Raw genomic sequence first — 21,389 nt, 5'->3', positions numbered from 1 at the left:
GATGTATTGGGGTTATTTCAGTGAATAAGACAAAGTCCCAGTTATCATAGAATCTTCACTCTAGTAGCTGGAGACAAGATTTTTAAATCCAGGAGAAGGGTACTATTTTTAGCTTCCTTTGAGAAACTGAACCAGGTAACTGGCCCAAGATCATCCAAGTAACAGGTGGTAAAGCAGAGATTCAAACAAGCTGTTTTCAGGACTTGCAACTCCTTGGTTGGTACCAGCCAAGCGCTCTGGCAGTTCAGGGGACAGGCCGATCAGAACTTGAATAGTTGTTGTGTTAGTTTACTTGTTTCTGCTATAACAAAATTACCACAAATTTAGTGGCTTAAAAAGAGATACATTTCTGCCAAAACCGGTTTGGCTCAGTGGATAGAGCGCCGGCCTGTGGACTGAAGGGTCCTGGGTTCGATTCCGGTCAAGGGCACGTACCTTGGTTGCGGGCACATCACCAGTAGGAGGTGTGCAGGAGGCAGCTGATCGATGTTTCTCTCTCTCTCTCTCCCTTCCTCTCTGTAAAAAAATCAATAAAATATATTTAAAAAAAGAAAGAAAAAAAAAAAAAGAAGACACATTTCGGACCTTAAAATTCTGGAGGTCAGAAGTCCCAGCCATTTCACTGGCTAAAGTCAGGGTGTCAGCAGGAGTGGTTCTCTAAGAGGAAATGTGTCATTTTCCTCAGCTTCTAAAGGCGACTTGCATTCCTTGGCTCATGACCCCTTCCTTGTATCACTCTAACTTCCTGCTTCCATTGTCACATCTCCTACTAGTGACTTTGACCTTCTTGCCTCCCTCTTATAAAGACCCCTGTGATTCCTTTGCACCCTGGATAAACCAGACTCCTGTCCCTATCACATCTCAATCACATCTGCAATGCCCTCTTACCATAGAAGGTAATGTAGGTACTGGTTCTGGGGACTAGGGCATGGACATCTTTGGAGGGTTCTGTTCAGCCTGCCTGCTGTAAGGGATAAAACTTGTGCTACTTTAGGAAAGAAAGGTAGGATTGGTGTGGAAACGTGAGAACTTCCTAGTGAACTCCATTTGTAGTCTGTTGTGTGCCAGGTTTAGTACCAGGTCTTTGTATTTGTATTAAGCCTGCTAGGGCTGCCGTAACAAAACACCATGGGCTGGGTGGCTTAAACAACCGAAGCTTATTTCCTCACAGTTCTTGAGGCCGGAAATCTGAGATCAAGGTGTTGGCAGGGTTGGTTTCTTGTGGCCTCTCTCCTGGGCTTGCAGATGGCCTTCTCCCTGTGCATTCAGTACTCTCTCTCTCTCTCTCTCTCTCTCTCTCTCTGTGTGTGTGTGTGTGTGCGCGCACGCATGCTCAAGTTTGTAGTGTCTCTTTGTGTGTCCAGATTTCCTCTTATAAGGACACCAGTTATAATGAATTAGGGCTCACTCTAATGACATTTAAACTTAATAACCTCCTTAAAGACCTTATCACCAAGTAGTTACATTCTGAGTTACTGGGGGATTAGGACTTCATATGTGAATTTGGGGGCAATGCAATTCAGCCCACAACAGCTTTATTTAATATGATAGTCTCGTTTAATCTTCACAACACAGCCCAAGTTTGGCAGATGAAAACGAGGTAGAGGGAGAGGCAGTACGCGTCACCATTTTCAGACTCCAGCCCGATTTTCTGTGGCTCCCTGTGAAAAGCCACGGCCAGCGTGGCTTTCGGGTTCAAAGGCTTAGAGAAAGAGCTGACGCACAAAATGACACACAAGACAAGAAATATTAATTTGATTATGGGGGGAAGCCAGGGAAAAGCTCAACGTAGTAAAGTTCCACTGAGTCTCCTTTCCCAGCTGCTTTTATTTACTAGAATACACAATTGACTTTTAGGAATGCAAACAGACATATCAATGGTAATGTTTAGTAAGCAGTAAGATTATCAGGTTTGGGGGAGTTTGCTTTAGGCCATTGAGTCAGCAGTAGGTAATAAATTGCAAATATCCGCCCTGTGAATATCAAAAGGAGTCCAGGTCAGCCTTCTGCCAGACTCCTCGCATTTATATTAATTACTGTTGATCTTGGTCTCCAGCAGCTCCCACCCAACCTCTACCCTCACCACAAACTTACACTGGCTAACTGTTCAGTTTACAACCTCAGGACGACTCTGCCACAGAAGACTGGGCAGGGGCTCTCTTCACCGAGTCTTCCAAGAGAAGACTGGTGTCACCTACCTTAAGTTACAATACCCCTCACGACTGTGTGGCGACAGACAAACCTGATACTAGATCGATGACGGCTACACTTCTTTGCAGCCCTGAATTGTTTTATGTCCATGATTTTAGAGGCTAATAATGTACTTCATCTCCCACCACGCTCCCCCCCCCCCGCCCCAACCCACACCCTCCTGCCACCTGCCCCTTTCCCACTTATTTTACTTTTTCAGCCTTTCTACCGAGGAGAAATTAAAAGGAACTAACATAATTCAACGAAATTTAAGCAGCTTTTTGACAATAAGCAAATCTATGAATGAATGTTTCACTATATTCTCCTGTCCCCAGTTATCACAAATGGCTGTGGGAGTTTTATCAGTTCTGATGTTTGTTCCATATTAACTTCCATCAACTTACTTAGGAAAATGAAATAAAATTTAAACATATTGCATTTTACCTCCTTTAATTGGAATCAGTGAGAATAGGTTAACATTTTAAAATATAGGATGATCTGAAAATTATGTAGCCAACCTGAAGATTACATAGATTTTTGGCCAATTCTGTAGCCAGTTGTCAATAGAATCATTGCTCTTTTAGACACTGGAGCTTTTTTTCCAGGTGGAAAAGGGATTCTGCTTAAGGCTTCCTCCCAGGTACAAAGTAGGAGGTGCTAAAGCAGACCTCACATTTATCTTGCCCAATGTTCTTCCAGAGTCCAAGCTTGGAAATTAGCATTTAGAGATAAAAATTTTTATACTATGAGAGATGGTATAAAGAGGTATAGCCCTTTTGTATTTTCACTTTTGTTAAAGGTATCACTTCTGCTTAAACTGTGTATTTTAAAAAAATGATTTTTAGAGAGAGGGAGAGTGAAACATTGATTGGCTGTTCCTATACATGCCCTTACAAGGGTTCAAACCCAAAACCTGGGTATGTGCCCTGACCAGGAATCAAATCCGCCACCTTTCAGTGTACAGGATGACCAACTGAGCCACACTGGCCAGGGCTAAGCTCTGTATTTTATTTTTTATTATATTTTCTAGAAAGATTGTGTAATTTTTGCAAATAAATATTCTCAAAAGGAGATATATATTTATTTGTAGGACAACAGAAAACAACATAGATTTAAATTTTATCCTGATGCAGTATCAGAATGAGGTAAAATAGAAACCTACCATATTTCCCTAAAGGTATGTTTCTATTCCTCCTCTTCAATGCATTGCTGCTATAGCCGAGTACTATTGCAGTTGCTCCGTCACGGGGAAGTTTTTAGGACGCAGCTTAGATGATACCCAGTGATATGGTAGATCTGTCTACAATGAGGAACCTTTTGGGATGCATTAAGGGCTTCCCATTGCAGGCTAGCCACTCTCTCAGTGTTTGCTGAATAAACAGTTCACTACCTTTCCCTCTGCCCATTTATCAGTGCCTGATGAGTGCTCGGTCAGCTGCATCGTCATCATGCAATTCAGCCTTTATTGCTGCCCACAACTAACATACACAAATGACTGCCTCCCCATATACCCCATTGTCCATGAGAGCCACTTAAATAAGTAAAACACATTTTTGGTTGATGTTGGTAAGTTATAAAGAGAAAAAAAAATAAAGAGCAAGGTTATAGGAGGTGTAGGTAATATTTATATATGCCATTTTAGACAGTGGCTAGGAAAAGCCTCTTCAAGGAGGTAATATTTAGGAAAAGCCCTGCAGTGAAGGACAAAGACATAATTCAAGCAGAGCATTGCAGGCAAAGGAACTGTACATACAAAGCCCTCGGGTAGGGGTCTGCCCAGCCTGTTGAGGGACAGTGAGGAGGCCAGAGAGGCTGAAAAGGAGGGTGAGGAGAATAGTCACAGACAAGGCAGATCATGGAGGCCTGGCAGGGAGCAGGACTTTAGTTTATACTGAGTGTCCCGTGAAGATCCTGGAGGGTTCTGAGCAGAGGAAAGACATTTTACATGGGTTGCAAGAACATCACTTGGCAGCCAAGTTAAAAACATTCTGAAGGGGTAAAGGAACAGTACCCTTAACCAGCTTTTGGCAGTGAGGAAAGGTCAAAATAAAGAACAATAAGGCCTAACTTTCTGTGGCAGTTTTAATTTTTCCCTAAAAAATGAGTCCATTTTTCTTGCAAACATTTAGATGAGATACATGTCAGGTTTCTTTTAAAGTGCCCAAACTCATACAACTCCCATAACTACAGATGAGAATTATAAGGAGCAGAATGCATCAACTTAAATACTCAAGGTCATCTCAAATTCTGATGAGTCCCAGGTTTCTGTGACAGAGGAAGAATTTTGCTGGTAAATAGCTGAACTAAAATCCAGGCAAATATGCTTGAAGTCTTCATCTTCTGATTCTTAATTCTTTAACATAGTGTAAAACTCTTATTCAAATCTAATTATGCAGTAATAAGACCTGAGTGTTTTGTAAAAGTCTAATTAAAAAATTCCTAGATAAACTTCAATTGCTAATTTTCTGTTCTACTATCTATATTTTTCTTTGTTTCGTCTGTCTTCTTTTCTTTCCACAGGTTCCCGAGGACAATCCCTAAAAAAACGATTAGTCCTATTGTTCGGTTGGAGGCAAATTTATCCCAACAATCCTCGGGTCTGTGAATGTCTAGAGTGTAAATCTGTAAAAGAACACAATGCTGCATTAGTACAGTATGGACTTGCTGGCATCACAAACACATCATTAGAGAAGATATCAGCACTCTGTTATATAATTTTAAGCAATGGGAAGCCCTTAATGCACCCCAAACAGTTCCCCAATGTAGACAGATCTACCATATCACTGGGTATCATCTAAGCTGCATCCTGAAAACTTCCCCATGATGGGTGTGTGAATGCTTTGAGAGGCAACCCATGCTATTGTCAGCTCTACTTAGAAAGCTCTTCCTCCCACTGACTGATCTAAAATCTGCTTCCTATAGATGCTACCCTCCATTTCTAGCTTTATTCTTCAGAAAAATGTTTCTCAACAGGAGAACAAGTCACATTTGGCCAGGACAACTCTACTGTGCAGGGCTATCTAGTGTGCTGATATTTAATATACCTGGTCCTCACCCACTAAATGCCTGTAGTGAGCCTTCCCATTTATTTATAATAAAAAAAAAAACCCCATCCATGTGTAAATCTCCCTCCCATCCCCACATAGAGAGGGGAATCCTAGTAACCTAGATGTGCAGTTGGTGACCTAAGACAATAATACTCCTGTTCTCCATGGCCGTCCTGCAGCTGTATCAGCAAAGTCTCATGTCCCTGTCTTACCCTTCCCTAGGCTTAAGCATCAGCATTTTCCCAACTCTGGTTATTGTGGCCTGCAGATTTAAAATCATCATGATTTCCTTTCTTTTCAAATACTGGAAGGCTATGTCCATCCTAAAATATTATATCAAAGACTGGAGAGAGGACCACAAATGCAATTGAGAATATAAAGTGAGTTCCAAATATTTGTTATAACATTTGTGATTGTCCTCATAATCTTTTCCTTTCTCCACTGATATCCAGGTGCTTAAATAGTGCTCAATCTCCATTATCCTGACCAGACACTCAACTGGTGATGACAATTCTGTGGAGTTATGACCAAAAGAGAATGCTGGGAAATTCTAAGGAAGAAAACGATGAGATCTGAGAATCCTGGAGAATCACCAATTCGTATGTTTTAGCTTTCCTAGTGAGAAAAACAACGAAGGTGATGCAACATAGGGTTTCCTTTATAGACATCGGATTTTAGTTTCCTTCACGCCATGTTCTGTAAGTTTTGCTTACTCTGAAAAATAACTTGCAATAATCTATATGAAACAGATAATCTAAATATAACTTCTGTTCAAAGAAAATAACAAAAAACACTGGTTGCTAATGGGCTGTATTTTTGCATCAATCTATTAAGTTAAAATTAGATTTAGTTCATTCATTTTACACAAGTCAATAAAATAGATTCACAGTATCAGCTTGTAGGGGCAAGGGTTCTGGGGACATATCCTGAAATGACAGTTTCCTACTATCTAGGCAGAATTCAGACATGTTACATTTTAATGGCTTATCCAGCCTTGGTCTCTGTACCAGGGGGATCTACACCTATGAATAAGCAGCTTGCTAAGCATCACCAGAAGCCCACATTTTAAAGTGAAGCTGTGTTGATCAGTTACTTTCAGGGTAATTCAATTCAACCCACAACCTTCAGACATTGCTGAAATTTTCCAGAAGTAATTCCCGAAAAATCAGAGGGGAAAGATCTACATTTAGTTTTAGATGACCTCTTTAAAATAATATAGCTCTTTTATATGGTAAGATGGGGGAGGGGAGGGGGCGATTCAAGCCAGTTCAAGGCGGTGCAAGAAGTACCTTACTTGGTAAACACAGAGGTTGTTTCATTTAAATATTTATAATTTATAGCAAGGAAGAATGAGGGGGAAAAATAAGAAGGTGGTCAAACCTGGTGAGTCAGATGGGCTGCGACAGCAGCCAGAGCAGTGTAATAGGGCGCGGTCTGACCAGTGTTCATGCCCACCAGGCTCAGCGCCCCCAGCATTGCTACACTGAAGCCACTAAGCCATTGCTTGGTGTTTTCACGAAACCTCAGTGCCGTGGACTTCACGCCAATCAGAGCATCATCTCTCTTGTCCTAACATCAGAAAGTAATAAGAAATTGTCTGTCTTTTACTGACATACCATAAAATTCACCATTTTTAAGTGTACAATTCAGTGATTTTAGTATATTCATAAGGTTGTGCAACTATCACTACTACCTAATTCCAGAGGACACTGTCTTTTAAAGAACAATTATATCCTATATAATAAAAGGCTAATATGCAAATTGTCCCATCAGGAGTTCGACCAGGGGACAGGGCCGGCCAACCGCCCGCAGCCTCTCCCCCGATAAGCCCCTTCCCACCCTAATCAGGGGCGAGGCTGGCCGGCCAACCTCCCGCATCCCCCCACCCCCCCCCCGCCAGCCTGGCTAGACCACACCCGTGCACGAATTTGTGCATTGGCCTCTAGTATAACCATAAAGATACACCATGAACTGTGAAAGATGAATAATTCAGAACATGGGATGATCAGTAATGAATGTACAGCCAAGTTAAATGTTACTGCTAAAATTCTCTTCCAGCTCTATTTCTACATGTCACTATATTTCTTATAACCCTATTGACTTTTAACTACACTTTTACTACATCAAAAGTAAAACTCAACTCAAATTCTTCATAAAGCTCCTTATTGCAGAGTTCTCAAGTCTTAATAATTTCCTTACATTTTAGTTTCAATCTTGTTGAAATCACAAATGTAAAAAAATGCTCACTTACTACACAACATCCATTCACATTTCACTTCTAACTCAATTTACTCTTAGCCTCTCCCATCAAATCCTTTCTGTTTAAGGTTTTGATGAAACACTCCCATCTAGCTGGCTGGTTTCATCTAGGAAACTTATTTGCAAGCATTTCCATAAGCTGTTGTAATTATGGTCCTGTGATATCAGAGGCTGCATGCTGAATTCTACAGGCACCTGCAGGCAGACAGCTATCTTTTGGAGTCCCAAACACAAATAATAATGAGTGTGGGGTTCCAGTGCAAACTGTGTTTTTAATTATGTGGACTACCAAAGTTCAATGAGTATATGGTGTTTTACTGAAGAAGTTAACCTAATTGGCATACAGCTATCCTAACTACTGGTTCCAGATCTTACTGCAAAAAGTACAGGCATCTCCTCTAAACTATTAGTTAAGTTTCACTTTAGGAAACCAGGGTGATTATAGATCTGACAACTTTTTCATGATAATACAAATGTGGTGGGGGGAAGGGGTTAATGAAATAATGAAATCCAGACTACAGTATTAGAAACAAAATTTCATTAAATCATGACATATTCTTTAAGTAAATGATTGAGAACACAGTCATAAAAATACTGAGAAACCCTTTTTTCACAGTTCATAATCATAAAAGGAAAATTAAGAACATAAACCCAGAAAAAAATTTAAAAGTTTTTTTTATTAAACTTATGGAAAGGCAATATAAAAACTATAAAAATACTTATGTCCTTTAAGTAACACCACTCCTAAAAATTTATCTGAAAAGCTCATAGTCATTAAGGCATTAGTAATTAAAACAATACTATTTCTAATTGCAGAAACTCAGAAACAACTGAAATGGCCAAAATAGACAAATTGTTTTAAAAAATTATGATGTATTATTACCTAGTCTTAAAGCATTAATGACAAAAATAGGTAAAAACCTAGGAAACCATGTATTACCTATACTAGGTAAAGAAGCTGCCTGGTGCAATGATTAGAGGCATCAACAGAAGGGCAGGAGAGGGTAGTGCAGACCCTGGAGGTTGTTTGGATTTGAATCTCAGCTCTGCCATCCACTAACTATGTGACACGGACAAATTACTTCCCAGGCATGTTTCCCCATTTGCAAAATAAGGATAATAAAAGTGCCTTCCTCTCAGGTTATTATGAGAGTTAAATTAGTGTTTGCAAGGTATTTAAAACAGTGACTGGCATATAGTAAATGCTATTTAAATTATTATAAATAAAATAAATGAGCTGATCTCTTTGGTAAATATACATGCACATGAAATAGACATATTTTGTTGGAACCATGGAAGTGTGAATGATGTTTTTAGAAAAAAATACTTTCCCTTTAGTTTGATTCTTAAAGTTTTTTTAAAAAAACAACTAAGCTAAGGAAAAAAGATGTTGTTTCTTTACCTGATGGGCATAGATAGTATCATATATTAGAGTCCACATAATTCCAGAAAAATAAAGAGGCAGGCAAACAAATGGATCACAGGAGCCCTTGACAGCAGACCATCCAAGTAGTGCTCCCCAATTAAAAGTGAACCCTACAAGGAGTGAAACAGAAAGAGAGGAAAAGTCTAACTGGACTTCAGAATTCCAAAGGGAGGGAGAGGGGCATCGGCTTGTATTAAGTGCTTCTGTGTACGCTGTTTTCTAATACGTTTCTTCCTTAAATTCTCTCAGCTCTCTGTGGTAGTTATTAGCTACATTTTCTAAAAAAGAAAACAGGTTCAGACAGGGGGAACAGACAATTAAAATAACACAGCTAAGAGAAATAATATCCCCCTGATACATAGATTTCATGAGAACATTTATCCTACCTAGTATGGAGCCTGGCACAGTCAATAAATAATAGATGCTGGGGTCTGAACTTAGACCCGAGTTAAAATCCTGTGACCTTCCCACTATCACTCTACTTCCCCTCTAGGTATAGAAAGAAGGGTATAGACAGGACCCTTGTTTATTCCACAAGCCCATCCTCTCTGAGGACTACATGCTGACGACTCCTGAATCTCTCTGTACGGGCCTTCTGTCTTCAGACTAGCCACTGGACTGTCTGCTGGGCATCTCCACCTGAAGGCCCTCTGCCTCCTCAAACTCAATGGGTCCCAAACGTCTTTTCTCAGAAGCCCTTTCCTCCCCTGTCGCCTGTTTCTACTCAGTCCTCAGCTGACGGAGGACCTCTCCCCTGTGGGCCCGCAGCCCTCGTGTGTGCCAGTACACTATACTGCAATGCTCTGTTCACCACTGTCTCCTTCTCCGGCTCCATCAAGATGGCGAATGTGTTTTAGTCACTTCGATTTTCCTAGTACCTGGTGTGATTGCTGGCACAAAGTTAGGGGTTCAATAAATATCTGAAGTAAATATACCAGCTTTCTTAATATTATCTTATAGATGGGGAATGCTTATCCTCCTTTTACCTAAGGAGTCCCTATCAGTTGAGAATATAATGCCATATATATATATATTTTTTTTTCAATAAAAAGAAACACATTGAATAAGAGGATCTTAGAAAAAATTAGTATTCCACCACAACTTTGCAGTCAGCCTCAAATCAACTTCTGGAGTAGCTTTAGGTTCTTCTTTTATTTACTGGGGGGGAAAATTTCAAAGAACTAAATAGTTTTAGGAACACTTTAGATTACTCTAGGAATAAAAGACTAGTAGATATTTTTGCAAAAGATTTTGACTTACCTACCTCTTATCTACCTCTCTTTCTACTAATAAACATTTACTGAATTCCTGCGATGTGTCAAGTGCTATGTGAGATGCTGAGCCATTCAAATGTAATGAATGCTTTATCCTTCAGGCACTTACAATTTATTATGGGGAGACAGAGGAGGCTCTCAATATCTTCTTGTTGAATTGATGCTGTTGCAATGAGTAAGTGTCTTGTCAGAGGGAGCCCAGAGTGCTATAACTTTTTCCCGGGAAGTCTAAGGAAGGCTTCACAGAAAGGGATCCCTGAGAAGCGGCTGAGCTGTCACACATACTTGAACCCGTGTTCTCCTGCTCGGAGTGCTTTCTATTCCAGTCCCCAAAGTCTTCAGGGCAGCTAGATCAACCACCTAATGAGAGAGGTAGGCTCAAGGCAGCTAATGCTTTTCTTCATGACATACCTAGATTTTTAAAAGAGCATTTCGGAAAATTAAATATTCAAGATTTTTTTAACCAATAGTATAGTGTGTCAGAAATGGCTAAGTGTCCTTCTTCAAAATATGAAAATCTGCCCTGGCTGGTGTGGCTCAGTTGGCTGGAGCATCGTCCTGTGCACCAGAAGGTCGCAGGTTCGATTCCTGGTCAGGGCACATACATAGGTTGCAGGTTCTATCCCCAGTCAGGGTGCATATGGGAAGCAATCTATCAATGTTTCTCTCTCTCTCCCCTCCTTCCTCTCTCCCTTGAAAAAAAAAAAAAGAAAAGAAAAACTATTCTTGGTTTGGAAAATTTCATGACTGACGACATTTTATCTGCCACATTGTACATGTATGTATGCATGTATATTATATCTAAAAGTATAGTTTGGGGTATCACAGGAAATAATTACAGTTAATTCAAGCTTACCCAAGGCTAATTGAGGCCAGTACGTAATTCTTTTCATTAGTGGATAGGTGATGACAAGAAGTAGGGATGCTGCTCCAAGAGCTATACTGAAATCAAGAAAAACCTTTAGAAAGATTAACATCACCATCTCTTACAAATCACTAAATAAGATGAGAGTAACACTAATTGGGAAAATAAATTATCTTAAAAATTATATTTTTTGTTATGTAAAATTCTCTTCCTGGACTTTGATAAGGATAAAGTATGATTAAAAATATTTTAAGTGTTACAAAACAACCAAACAATAACAACAGCTAACACATGTAGTACTTTCATGCATTAGGCACTGCTCTCACTGCTTTACATGTTAACTCATTATAATCATCACCACAACCTTAAGAGGCAGATAGCTTAATTCTACTTGTTGTTTTGCAGATGAGGAAACTAACGCTCAAAGAGATTAAGTAGTCCTAGCTGGTTTGGCTCAGTGGATAAAGCATTGGCCTGCAGACTGAAGGGTCCCAGATTTGATTCCAGTGAAGGGCACATGCCCGGGTTGTGGGCTTGATCCCCAGTAGGGGGCGTGCAGAAGGCAGCCAATTAATGATTCTCTCTCATCATTGATGTTTCTATCTCTCTCCCTGTCTCCCTTCCTCTCTGAAATCAATAAAAATATTTTTTTAAAAAGAGATTAAGTAATTGTCATACAGCTAGTCAGTAGGAGGGCTAGAATTCAAACCTAACGCAGGTAGGAGGGTTAGAATTCAAACCTAACACAGGTAGGAGGGTTAGAATTCAAACCTAACGCAGGTTGACTACAAGTCCAACTTATTACCACATGCTACTACTTCTCTAAATTTTATATTCAAACGTTAAGATAGCTAGAAACAGACGTCCTAACAGAGAATCAGAGTCAAGATATCCCTCCCTCCACATACAGTACAATGGGGTGTTATTTCTCTAGAAGAGGGTAAGGTCACAAAGCCCTATGAAAGGATAATAACATAAGACATTCATTCTTAGGTACCTCAAAGGGCACCCACCACACCTCTAGGAATAATCTTCCAAAGTGTTCATGTGAGTGATGCTAGCAGGGCAACATCTACACTAATAAAAGAGAAATATGCAAACTGACCGTCACTTTGCGACACCCACCAGCCAATCAGGAGTGAGTATGCAAATTAACCCAACAAAGATGGCGGTGGACCCACCCCCCAGTGGCTCTGGGCCTCTGGGCAGCACGCATGCAGGAGCAGAGTGGCCGGGCGGGATGGGACGCCTGCTGTAAGGAGGAGGGCGGGGGGCGGAGGGAGCTACAGGAGCGGCGCTCCGACTGGAGCGAAGACTAAAGGCTCCGTGAAGATGGAAGGCATTGGCCAGAGTGCTGGCAGCCTATTGAACGAATCTTTGTGCAACGGGCCTCTAGTATATAATTAAGTCTAGTCTTTATAAAATAATGCTTGTTTGGTGACCTCCTCTTTTTTCTCTTATTGAAGCACTTTGTAAACAGCCATCTAATGCACAGAAGTTTAATTCTGTCTGTGTTTGAGATACAGAAATGAGTCCTTCCACTTTTTTCATCTATCATGGATTAGGAACCTAACTCTGGGAAAGACCATTTCCTCTTTTTACATAATGAGTATAACCACTTCTGCTTCTATCTACTTCAGAGACATTGAATTATAACCACTTCTGCTTCTATCTACTTCAGAGACCCTAAAATAAAATTATGCAGGGGTGGGCAAAAGTAGGTTTACAATTGTGAGTACATGAAAGTTTATTCTTGTATTATTCATTAATTATTGTATTATTTCTTGTGTGAACAACTCTAAACCTACTTTTGCTCATCCCTGTATAAACGAGTATATACACACACACATACAGGCACCTAGAAAACCTATAAAGTGCCTTGTGAACCTTAGGAACATGCAGTGTAAGTACTAAAGGTGATTCAGGATAAATTAAATGCTGATCTCTTATCTTAATTCCTTTGGATGAAAACATACTTGATTTGACAATGTGTGGTGATTTATTTATACTTGCTAACTTACAGATGCTCAATAGGTAGCCAATAAACAGCTTTATGATAAAGATATTTCAATTTTCCTCCATTTCAAAGGATATATTTTATACCTGATTATGAAAAACACATTTACTATACCTGTAGTAATTCAGACACAGAAGAACCCCCAGTGCCAGGGTCAGCTGTCCCCCGAGAAAAATGAAGGACTGAAAGGTTGAAATGTCTCCAGCAGCTATTGGGCGGTTTGCTGTTCTTGCAACCTTAATGCATAAAAATAGATACCTTAGCCTCACACAATGGCTCAATCATTTATTTAAACATTTCATCAAGAGACTGGTCCATGGTAAGCACTAAGGCAGAAATATGAATAAAAAGTGAAGTCAACATTGGAAATACTGCCAAGAATCAAAAGTTGGTATTTTAAAGTAGTTTTGAAAAGAACAAAAATTCCCCACCACTCATTCTCCTTTCTGTCTCCCATCCCCATCCCTAAGCAAACAAAACAAAGCGACTTCCTTATCTAGTAATTAGCAAGTGTATGTTAAATTTCCATAGAGAAGAGAGAAACAATAATAATATGAATTCTCAGGGAAAAAAATTGCAGTGCATGTTAAATAAGGCTAATATCCTGTGGGAAACATGTTACTCTGCGGAATTTAGAGAAGCCTCTCTGTTCCTTTTGATGACGAAACTACCTTTTTATCGTAGTCCCGGTCCCACATGTCATTAATAGTACAGCCTGCTCCCCGCATCAGAACAGCTCCAGTGCCAAAGAGGGATAACATGTACCAATCTGGAAAACTGCCCGGTTCAGCTGCCAGCCCAATGCTCCAGGTACATGGCAGATACAACAGCCATGTTCCTAAGCAAAAACAAAAAGACAAAAAAGGTACAAATTCAAGTTGGTTAACTGTTTTCATTTTTTTAAACACCACATCCCAAAGTAAAAAACACAAACTCAAAAACATGACAAAACTGGGACAATAGCCCTGGCTGGTGTGGCTCAGTTGGATGGGGCATCCAAAAGGTTGCTGGTCCAATTCCCGGTCAGTGCACATGCCCTGGTTGCAGGCTCAATCAATTGATGTTATGCTCTCACATAGATGTTTCTCTCTCTCTCCTCTCCCTTTCTTCTCTCTAAAAATCAATAAAAACATTTTTTAAAAACATAGGGGGGAAAAATGGGATGATTAATTTGCAACTCATATCACAAAGGACTATTCAGAAAGAAATACAAATGGCTCTTATACATATGAAAAGATAATGAACTTTGAGAAATATGTATTTAAATTACACTGATGTAACATTTTTCACCCATCAGAATGGCAAAACCCAAAGTCTGACAATATACCTGGAGAGTCAAATACTGTATTTCTGATGAGGTTACAAAATGGTCCAATCCTTATGGACAACCTGAAAATTTTTAATACACGTGTGTGTGTACACATGCACACACACATATAAAACAAATACATACATTTGAATGTTAGTATGTTCATAGACCATGGCAGAAAGGCTATATTAGAAACTCGTCTTGGGGGAGGGAACTGGTTGGCTGAAAGACTTAGTTTTCACTCTACACTTCTGTACCTTCAGAATTTTGTATCATATGCATGCATTACCAGCAACCCTTTGGTACATGGGACAGTGCCCAACCAACTGACCCACACTGGCCAGGGTTGAAATTTTCTATTTGATATTTTCAGACCACAGTTGACTGTGGGTAACTGAAACCGAAGAAAGTTAAACCATAAATAACGGGTTATATGAATAAGAGATTTTACACATGAACTTTAATAGTTATCTTACTTTCAAAAGAAAATCTTTCAACAAATGTTTAGATATGGTACTTTGAAGACAAATTCTGAATTTTCCTTCCATATTTAACAATATAAGAGAAACAAGTCATGTGATTAAAGAAAGATCAGATCCTGCCAGCCGGCGTGCCTCAGTGGTTGAGAGTACACCTATGAACCAGGAAGGTCATGGTTCGATTCCCAGTCAGGGCACATGCCCCGTTGTGGGCTCGATCCCCAGTAGGGGCATGTGGGAGGCAGCCAATCAATGATTCTCTCTCATTGTTGATATTTCTCTCTCTCTCTCCCTTACTCTCTAAAATCAATAAAAAAATATTTTTTTAAAAAAGAAAGATCCTATACAGAAATGATCAAATGACAAAGTCCTTATAATCATGTTTAAGCTTCATTAAGTTTAAGTTTTAGTCATTTGCAAATCTTTATAAAGCACATATTTTGTGCCAGGGCTATGCTAGGAACTGGAAATACAATGGTGGCTGAGAGCTGGTTTCTGCCTTTTCACAGCTTATAAATCAAAAGGAAGAAACACAGTTAAACAATTGTAAAACAGATTAACTCAACAACAGGGCAAGCACAGGGTCCTACAAAGGCATAAAACAGTGCCACCCAAGTTAACCAGGGAGAGAACAGGGAGAACTCAGAAAGGCTTTTCCAAAGGGGCTTAAACTCACACAGCAGAAAAGGCAAGGAAAGCCTCCAAGTGAGCAATGGCCAGTCCAGAAGCGGATAACGATAGCTAATGTGGAGGAGGAATAAAGTTTCCTCTACTCTTCTCGGTTCTCTTGGCTAGCCTAACAGTTAAATCTACATGGGGCAGATTAACAAGAGAAAATAACCAAATCTAATTACATACATGTGTACAGGAACTCCACAGACATGAAAGAGGCAGAGACTCCCACATACACGAGAGGTCAGAGACAGACGGTAAAATGACGTATATATGACACCCTGAGCTAAGGAATGAGGTAAGAACTCTGGGGCTTTCAAAAGAACTCTAGAAGGGGTTAATTCACAGATTGATGAGAAGAGCAGATGTTCAGTAGTTAGATGTTTGCCCTGCCCTCTAAATAGGTCATAAAAAGTTATTCTTGTTTTGTTACAGACAAGGCCCTCAATTTAATATTTAAGGGAAAGGTAAAAGTTTCTCTTGACCCTGCAAAGTCTCGATTACCTTCAGCTTAAAATACTGTAATCCCCATACCACAGAGGCACAACTTGGGCAACTCACTCCGAACCCCCCATAACATTTACTGAATGTTTGTGAAATGCCAGGCAGTGTTCTAATTGCTTTATATGCAGTCCTATCTGGTTTGGCTCAGTGGCTAGAGTGTCAGCCTCCAGACTGAAGAGTCCCAGGTTCAATTCCGGTCAAGGGCACGTGCCCAAGTAGGGGCTCGACCTCCAGTAGGGGATGTGCAGGAGGCAGCCAATCAATGATTCTCTCTCATCACTGATGTTCTATCTCTCTCTCCTTCTTCCTTCCTCTCTGAAATCAATAAAAATATATATTTTTAAAAATGATTTATATGTATAAACTCACTTAATCCTCAAAAATACCCTTATAAAATATGCACTATGATTATTATTCCTATTTTATACACGAGGCAACAGATGTGCAGAGGTTAAAACAATGGGTTTAACATCTTCCTTACAACTTCGAGGGACAGAGGAGTAGCTACCCGATCTTACCCCAATAGAAAAGAAAAACCATCACTGCACAGGCATTATTTTCCTGGTGCAATTAGAACTGCAGGTTCCATTTAAAAAATAATTCTAGAGAAAGATGTGTAACCATATAGCATTTTGGGTCAAGAACAAAATTTTCTTAGCCTGAAGTCTGTATTATAGGTGACATATTCACTTACTAATATGAATCTGTAGGTGGCCCTTACAGAAGAGGAGGGTTCCTATAACGAAGGAGAAAGTCAGACCTCCTGTTTGATGTTTGTTACTAGTACTAAGTGAAATGACACCGGATACTACAGTATATTAAACTTCAAGGTCCATTCTTTGTCATCTATAATGAGAGTAAAGATATCTACCTTTCAGCATTGTTATGAGAAGACGATATTGGTGTGAAAACACAAACAATATTACAAAATATATAGTGCTTACTATGTGCCAGGTGCTGTCATATAATACTTGATTCTCACAACAAACCTATGAGATAGGTACTATTCTTATTATACCCAGGTACATTTCAGAAAAAAAAAAGTTTACTATAGAAAAAGGAAAACCTCTCTGGGAGGTTAAATAAAATGATCAAGTGTTGGCAGGTGATGGAAAGACAAAAGAGCCTAATGGACTCTAACAAGAGTCATTCACGAATTACACCTTATCTTTAAGACAACATAATCACCCACAAATGCAGTAAAAAATTACACCACCAATTTAATGGAAGAGTGCCACCTGCTGAAACTTCCTAAAATAATATAGTTTGTGACCCATTTGAAAGAATAATCCATTCTGAAAAACAATAAAACACATTTTCTTTATGAAGAGTAACAAGATCAAGCTTCAACAAAATAACACAATGAACATAAAATTACCCCACAAAAGAATTTCAATAAAGAAATATCAAACCTGGATTCTACCACTACCAACTTAATGTTCCTGGCATACACATAGGGGCTCAAATAATATTTGTTGAATGAACTGTAACACAGAGAACTACTAATAAGTTATCTTAAAATCTTGCAATCATCACCTTTTTTAGAACTGACGCATGCAGGCTGGTCTCTTCTCAATATACTGTACATATAAGTATTACCCAAACCTCTCTATTCCCACTTCTCAAGTAATAATGGCTAATTATGTTAGGCACTGTTCTAAAGGTTTGACATGTAGTAATGAGTTCTCATGACAACCTTATAAAGTCAATATTATTAGTATCTTCATTTTATAAATGAGAAATGAAGGCTCAGAGAGGTAAAGTAACTTAATTGGGGTCCCTCAAATGGGCAGAGTGAAGATTCAAACCTAAGAAGTCTGGCTCCAGAACTTTATGCATAACCCCTTTATAATAATCTCTTACTATGGGTTGGTCTAGGCCAGTGGTCGGCAAATGCATTAGTCAACAGAGCCAAATATCAACAGTACAACGATTGAAATTTCTTTTGAGAGCCAAATTTTTTAAACTTAAACTTCTTCAAAATAGACTCGCCCAGGCCGTGGTATTTTGTGGAAGAGCCACACTTAAGGGGCCAAAGAGCCGCATGTGGCTCGCGAGCCACAGTTTGCCGACCACGGATCTAGGCAATAAAGTAGAAGAAACTAGAGGTTTATGGAAATGGGAGTAACAGCAGCTGTTGATCTGTCTTGGATGCTTGTAAGCTTACACTGAAGCTCTGTGACACAGACTCAAAGAACAGAATTATAATTAGGCTTCAGATTAGAAATAGGTTTGGAAATTTATGCCTATCAACTTCTATCTGGCCCCAATATGCCAGGGGTCATGATGGCAGGGCTGTGCCTATCATTTATTTTGCCTGTATACTGTAATTGCTGATTGCTAGAAACTCTTAGTACTGTGATCCCAAATACATAGTGCATAAACCTAGAACACCAAAAACAAGGCCTAACCTGGGGTCGTGGCTGGGCAAAGGTGGAGAAAAATGTAGCTACACATTTGAATGTATTTCTATGCACTGCATCATCTAGATTCTAGTTACCTGGATTTCAGCCTCTACCCCGCTCTCACCAGTGTCCATCCTTTCTCAGTCCAGCTCTTAACCAACCGGTACTCCCACTATTCTCTACACCCATGTAGGGTTCCAGGTCAGCTTATATTGTTAGTGTGCCAACAACACTACCTTGGGGATTTTGCAAAAATATTTCCCCCACCAATCAAGCTCTACCCTCCTCTGCAAAATCCACCTGTCCTCAGAGTTACACTTTCTTCTTGACTTTTTCCAGCAATGAAGGTCCACAGTAATTACTGGCCTTTCCTGATGTACTTACTCTCTGTATCACTTATATCAGCTTTTTCAACTAGACTAGGAGTTCCTTGAGAGCAAGGAGTTTCTATAGCTCTTTCTGTCTCTAAAGCTAGGTGATATGGTAGGAATTTATTAATTCATTCAATGCTACTGCCAAGGACTGTTCTAGGAACTAGATTTTAAAAATCCCATCATGTGGAGCTTACATTGTTTTGGAGAAGTCAATAAACCAATAAATGCATAAGGTTTGTTAATGGAGAATACTACAAAAACAAAAAATGGGGTGAAGGGGTGGAGTGAGGTAGTGGGTGGTATTTTAAACAGGAAGGGCGGGGAAATCCTCAGAGGCGATTGTGAGCTGACAGGCAGTTCGTTCCTAAGCGCAGTACGCACTGCATTCAGATGAATTAAATCTTTTAAAAACATTTTTAAAAATTGATTTTAGAAAGAGAAGGATAGAGAGAAACATCGATGAGAAGAAACATCTGTCAGCTGCCTCTTGCACCCTCCCCCCTCCTCCGACCTGAGATGGAACACACAACCCGGGCATGTGCCCTGACCGGGAATCAAACCAGCGACCGCTTGGTTCATGGGTCCCCGCTCCACCACTGGGCCACACCAGCGGGCACACAGGAACTACATCTGTGTCGAGGGTGGTGTAGGGCAAAGAGCTAGAACCCCAGCATCAAAACACCACCTTCCTCTGTTCTGGCTCTGCGGGAGAGCCTTCGGTCTTCAACCTCTTTACTGGCTCATTCGCTTGGGGAGCCTTACAGGATTACGGGGAGGATCAAACACAAGCCAGGTGCAAGTGCTACAGCACTGCAAACCCGTGGGGGCAGGGACCCGGCCGCGATTTATGCTCCACTCATCCTTAAACAAGGACAGTGGGACGGGCGAACTTTTGGGCCCGGCTCACACGCTCGGGATTCCGAGGGGCCTGAAGGCAGGCAGGCCACGCCCCTCGGAGGTCGCCGGGTTCGGGGGTCTCCGGGTACCCCGCGCCTGGCGGCCGCGTCCCGGCGTAGGCGCTGCATTTCCAGCCCCGCGCCGCCCGCGCGCGCACCGCACTCACCTATGGGCTTGTCCAGCCGCATGAGGCGCAGGTAGGGCTGCAGAGGGCGGGGCGCCGAGTCCACCACCGCCGCGGCCGACAGGCTGAGCCGGCGCCGGTGCGGGGCCGGCCCCGCGGAGGACGGCCGGTCCCCCGGGCGGGGCGCACCAGCCGCGCGCGCCAGGGCCAGGGAGCGGCCGCGCGCGCCCCACGGCCACGCCCGCGCCACGGCCCGCAGGCCCCGCGCGAGCCCCGCGCCACGGGCGCCCAGCATGGCGTGGGTAAGCGTGGCCCGCACGGGCCTGACGTCATCCCCGGGCGTCGGGTCACGGGTTGGCATGCGTGGTGACGTCATCGAGAGGCCTTCGGGTCCGTCCCGTCTGGGCAGGGGCGGGGCCCGAGCCTTTTGAGTGACGTGAAATAAAGAGTTATGTTCGTCACTTCAACCTGCAAGGGGGTCCCCTAGGTACTCGGTGTAAAAGGAATTCCTGTTATCAGCTTTCTCAGTAAATCCGAAAGGAGGGTGTATAAACAAAAAAACAAACAGAAAGCACACGCACTGAACCCCAAATGTTGGTTTGAAGACAGGGGTTTCCTTTTTTTAAAGCTAAAAGGATCCCTAGCAGCCAAGTCCAGGAATGTAAGTTAAAACCGTACTCAAAGTTAAGGGACGTTCCTTACAAAGTCATACTGAACAGTCGATTCACAGGAGCTGGTATGATTGAGAGGCATGGAGTGTGTGGAAAGCTAAAAGCCTCAGCTAGAACTTCTCATCACAGCCAGCAATGAGATAGCACTGTGTGCCAGGCACTGTTGCAGTGTTATCCCATTTAACCACTTCCTGAGTGACCATGGGCAAGTCACTCATCTGGACTTTAGTATTACAGGAAATTAGGTTAGTCTTCAGACTCCTCTCCTTAAAACCCAAACCGTGATGCTGTGATATCTTGAGCCCCCAGTGGTGTTGGCGAGGGGGCAGTCCTTGATAATTCTACAAAACTAGCACACACCTGTTTGTTTACCAATTGTAGACAGAGGGATCAAAAGGCACTGGGAAATTTTATTATAAAGGTTTACAGTTGTGAGTATGCGAAACAGAGTTTATTCTTGTATTATTATTTATTAATTATTGTATTATTTTCCATATGAACAACTGTAAGCCCAGTTTTGCCCCACCCGGTAAAGGAAAAAAAACACACACTTTTTTTCTGTGTTTCCTCTACTCTTAATATTCTACTACAACACCGCTCCACTCTGACACCGGATGTGTAGGTTTTCACCTATGAAGCAATTGTGCCACCACCGGGGTGGCCTATGATTTAACTCAGTTCTGGCACTACTGACCATAGCAGCAGACTCCACAGATTCAGGGCTCAGTTCCACAAGACGGTTCCTCCCCCAACTGCTGAAGCCTGTGGAAAGTCCAAGTTATTAGCGGTGCTTCTGAGTTATTGGTGATAGCTGGGAGGAGCACAAGACCTCTTTCTGGGGTTTGATTATTTGCTGGAGTGGGTCAGGAGACTTAG

At 41.2% G+C, this 21,389-nt stretch overlaps 1 protein-coding gene across 1 annotated transcript; it reads right to left on the bottom strand.

Annotated features, from left to right (window-relative positions):
- Positions 1 to 2,384: 2,384 nt before the first annotated feature.
- Positions 2,385 to 20,143, bottom strand: COQ2 (coenzyme Q2, polyprenyltransferase). Its single transcript, XM_079768574.1, has 7 exons — positions 19,885 to 20,143; positions 13,750 to 13,916; positions 13,193 to 13,314; positions 11,053 to 11,138; positions 8,899 to 9,032; positions 6,618 to 6,806; positions 2,385 to 4,812 (listed from the first exon to the last, which is right to left on the bottom strand). Exons 1-7 carry the CDS (start codon positions 20,135 to 20,137, stop codon positions 4,648 to 4,650), a joined length of 1,116 nt encoding a protein of 371 aa, XP_079624700.1. The 5' UTR covers positions 20,138 to 20,143; the 3' UTR covers positions 2,385 to 4,647.
- Positions 20,144 to 21,389: the final 1,246 nt, after the last annotated feature.

Source organism: Cnephaeus nilssonii (genome assembly GCF_951640355.1).
Source record: "Cnephaeus nilssonii genome assembly, chromosome: 1".
Classification (NCBI taxonomy): domain Eukaryota; kingdom Metazoa; phylum Chordata; class Mammalia; order Chiroptera; family Vespertilionidae; genus Cnephaeus; species Cnephaeus nilssonii.
The sequence above is the reverse complement of the archived record's forward strand: the minus strand, read 5'-3'. Positions and strand labels throughout refer to the sequence as shown.

What these genes read in the sequence shown, in the direction of transcription:
- COQ2 (XM_079768574.1), bottom strand. Translation starts at nt 20,137, where the DNA reads ATGCTGGGCGCCCGTGGCGCGGGGCTCGCGCGGGGCCTGCGGGCCGTG. An exon ending in GCGGCTGGACAAGCCCATAG is followed by an intron (nt 13,917 to 19,884) that starts GTGAGTGCGGTG and finishes GTTTTTGCTTAG; the next exon opens with GAACATGGCTGTTGTATCTG. An exon ending in ATACTATCTATGCCCATCAG is followed by an intron (nt 6,807 to 8,898) that starts GTAAAGAAACAA and finishes TTCTGATGTTAG; the next exon opens with GACAAGAGAGATGATGCTCT.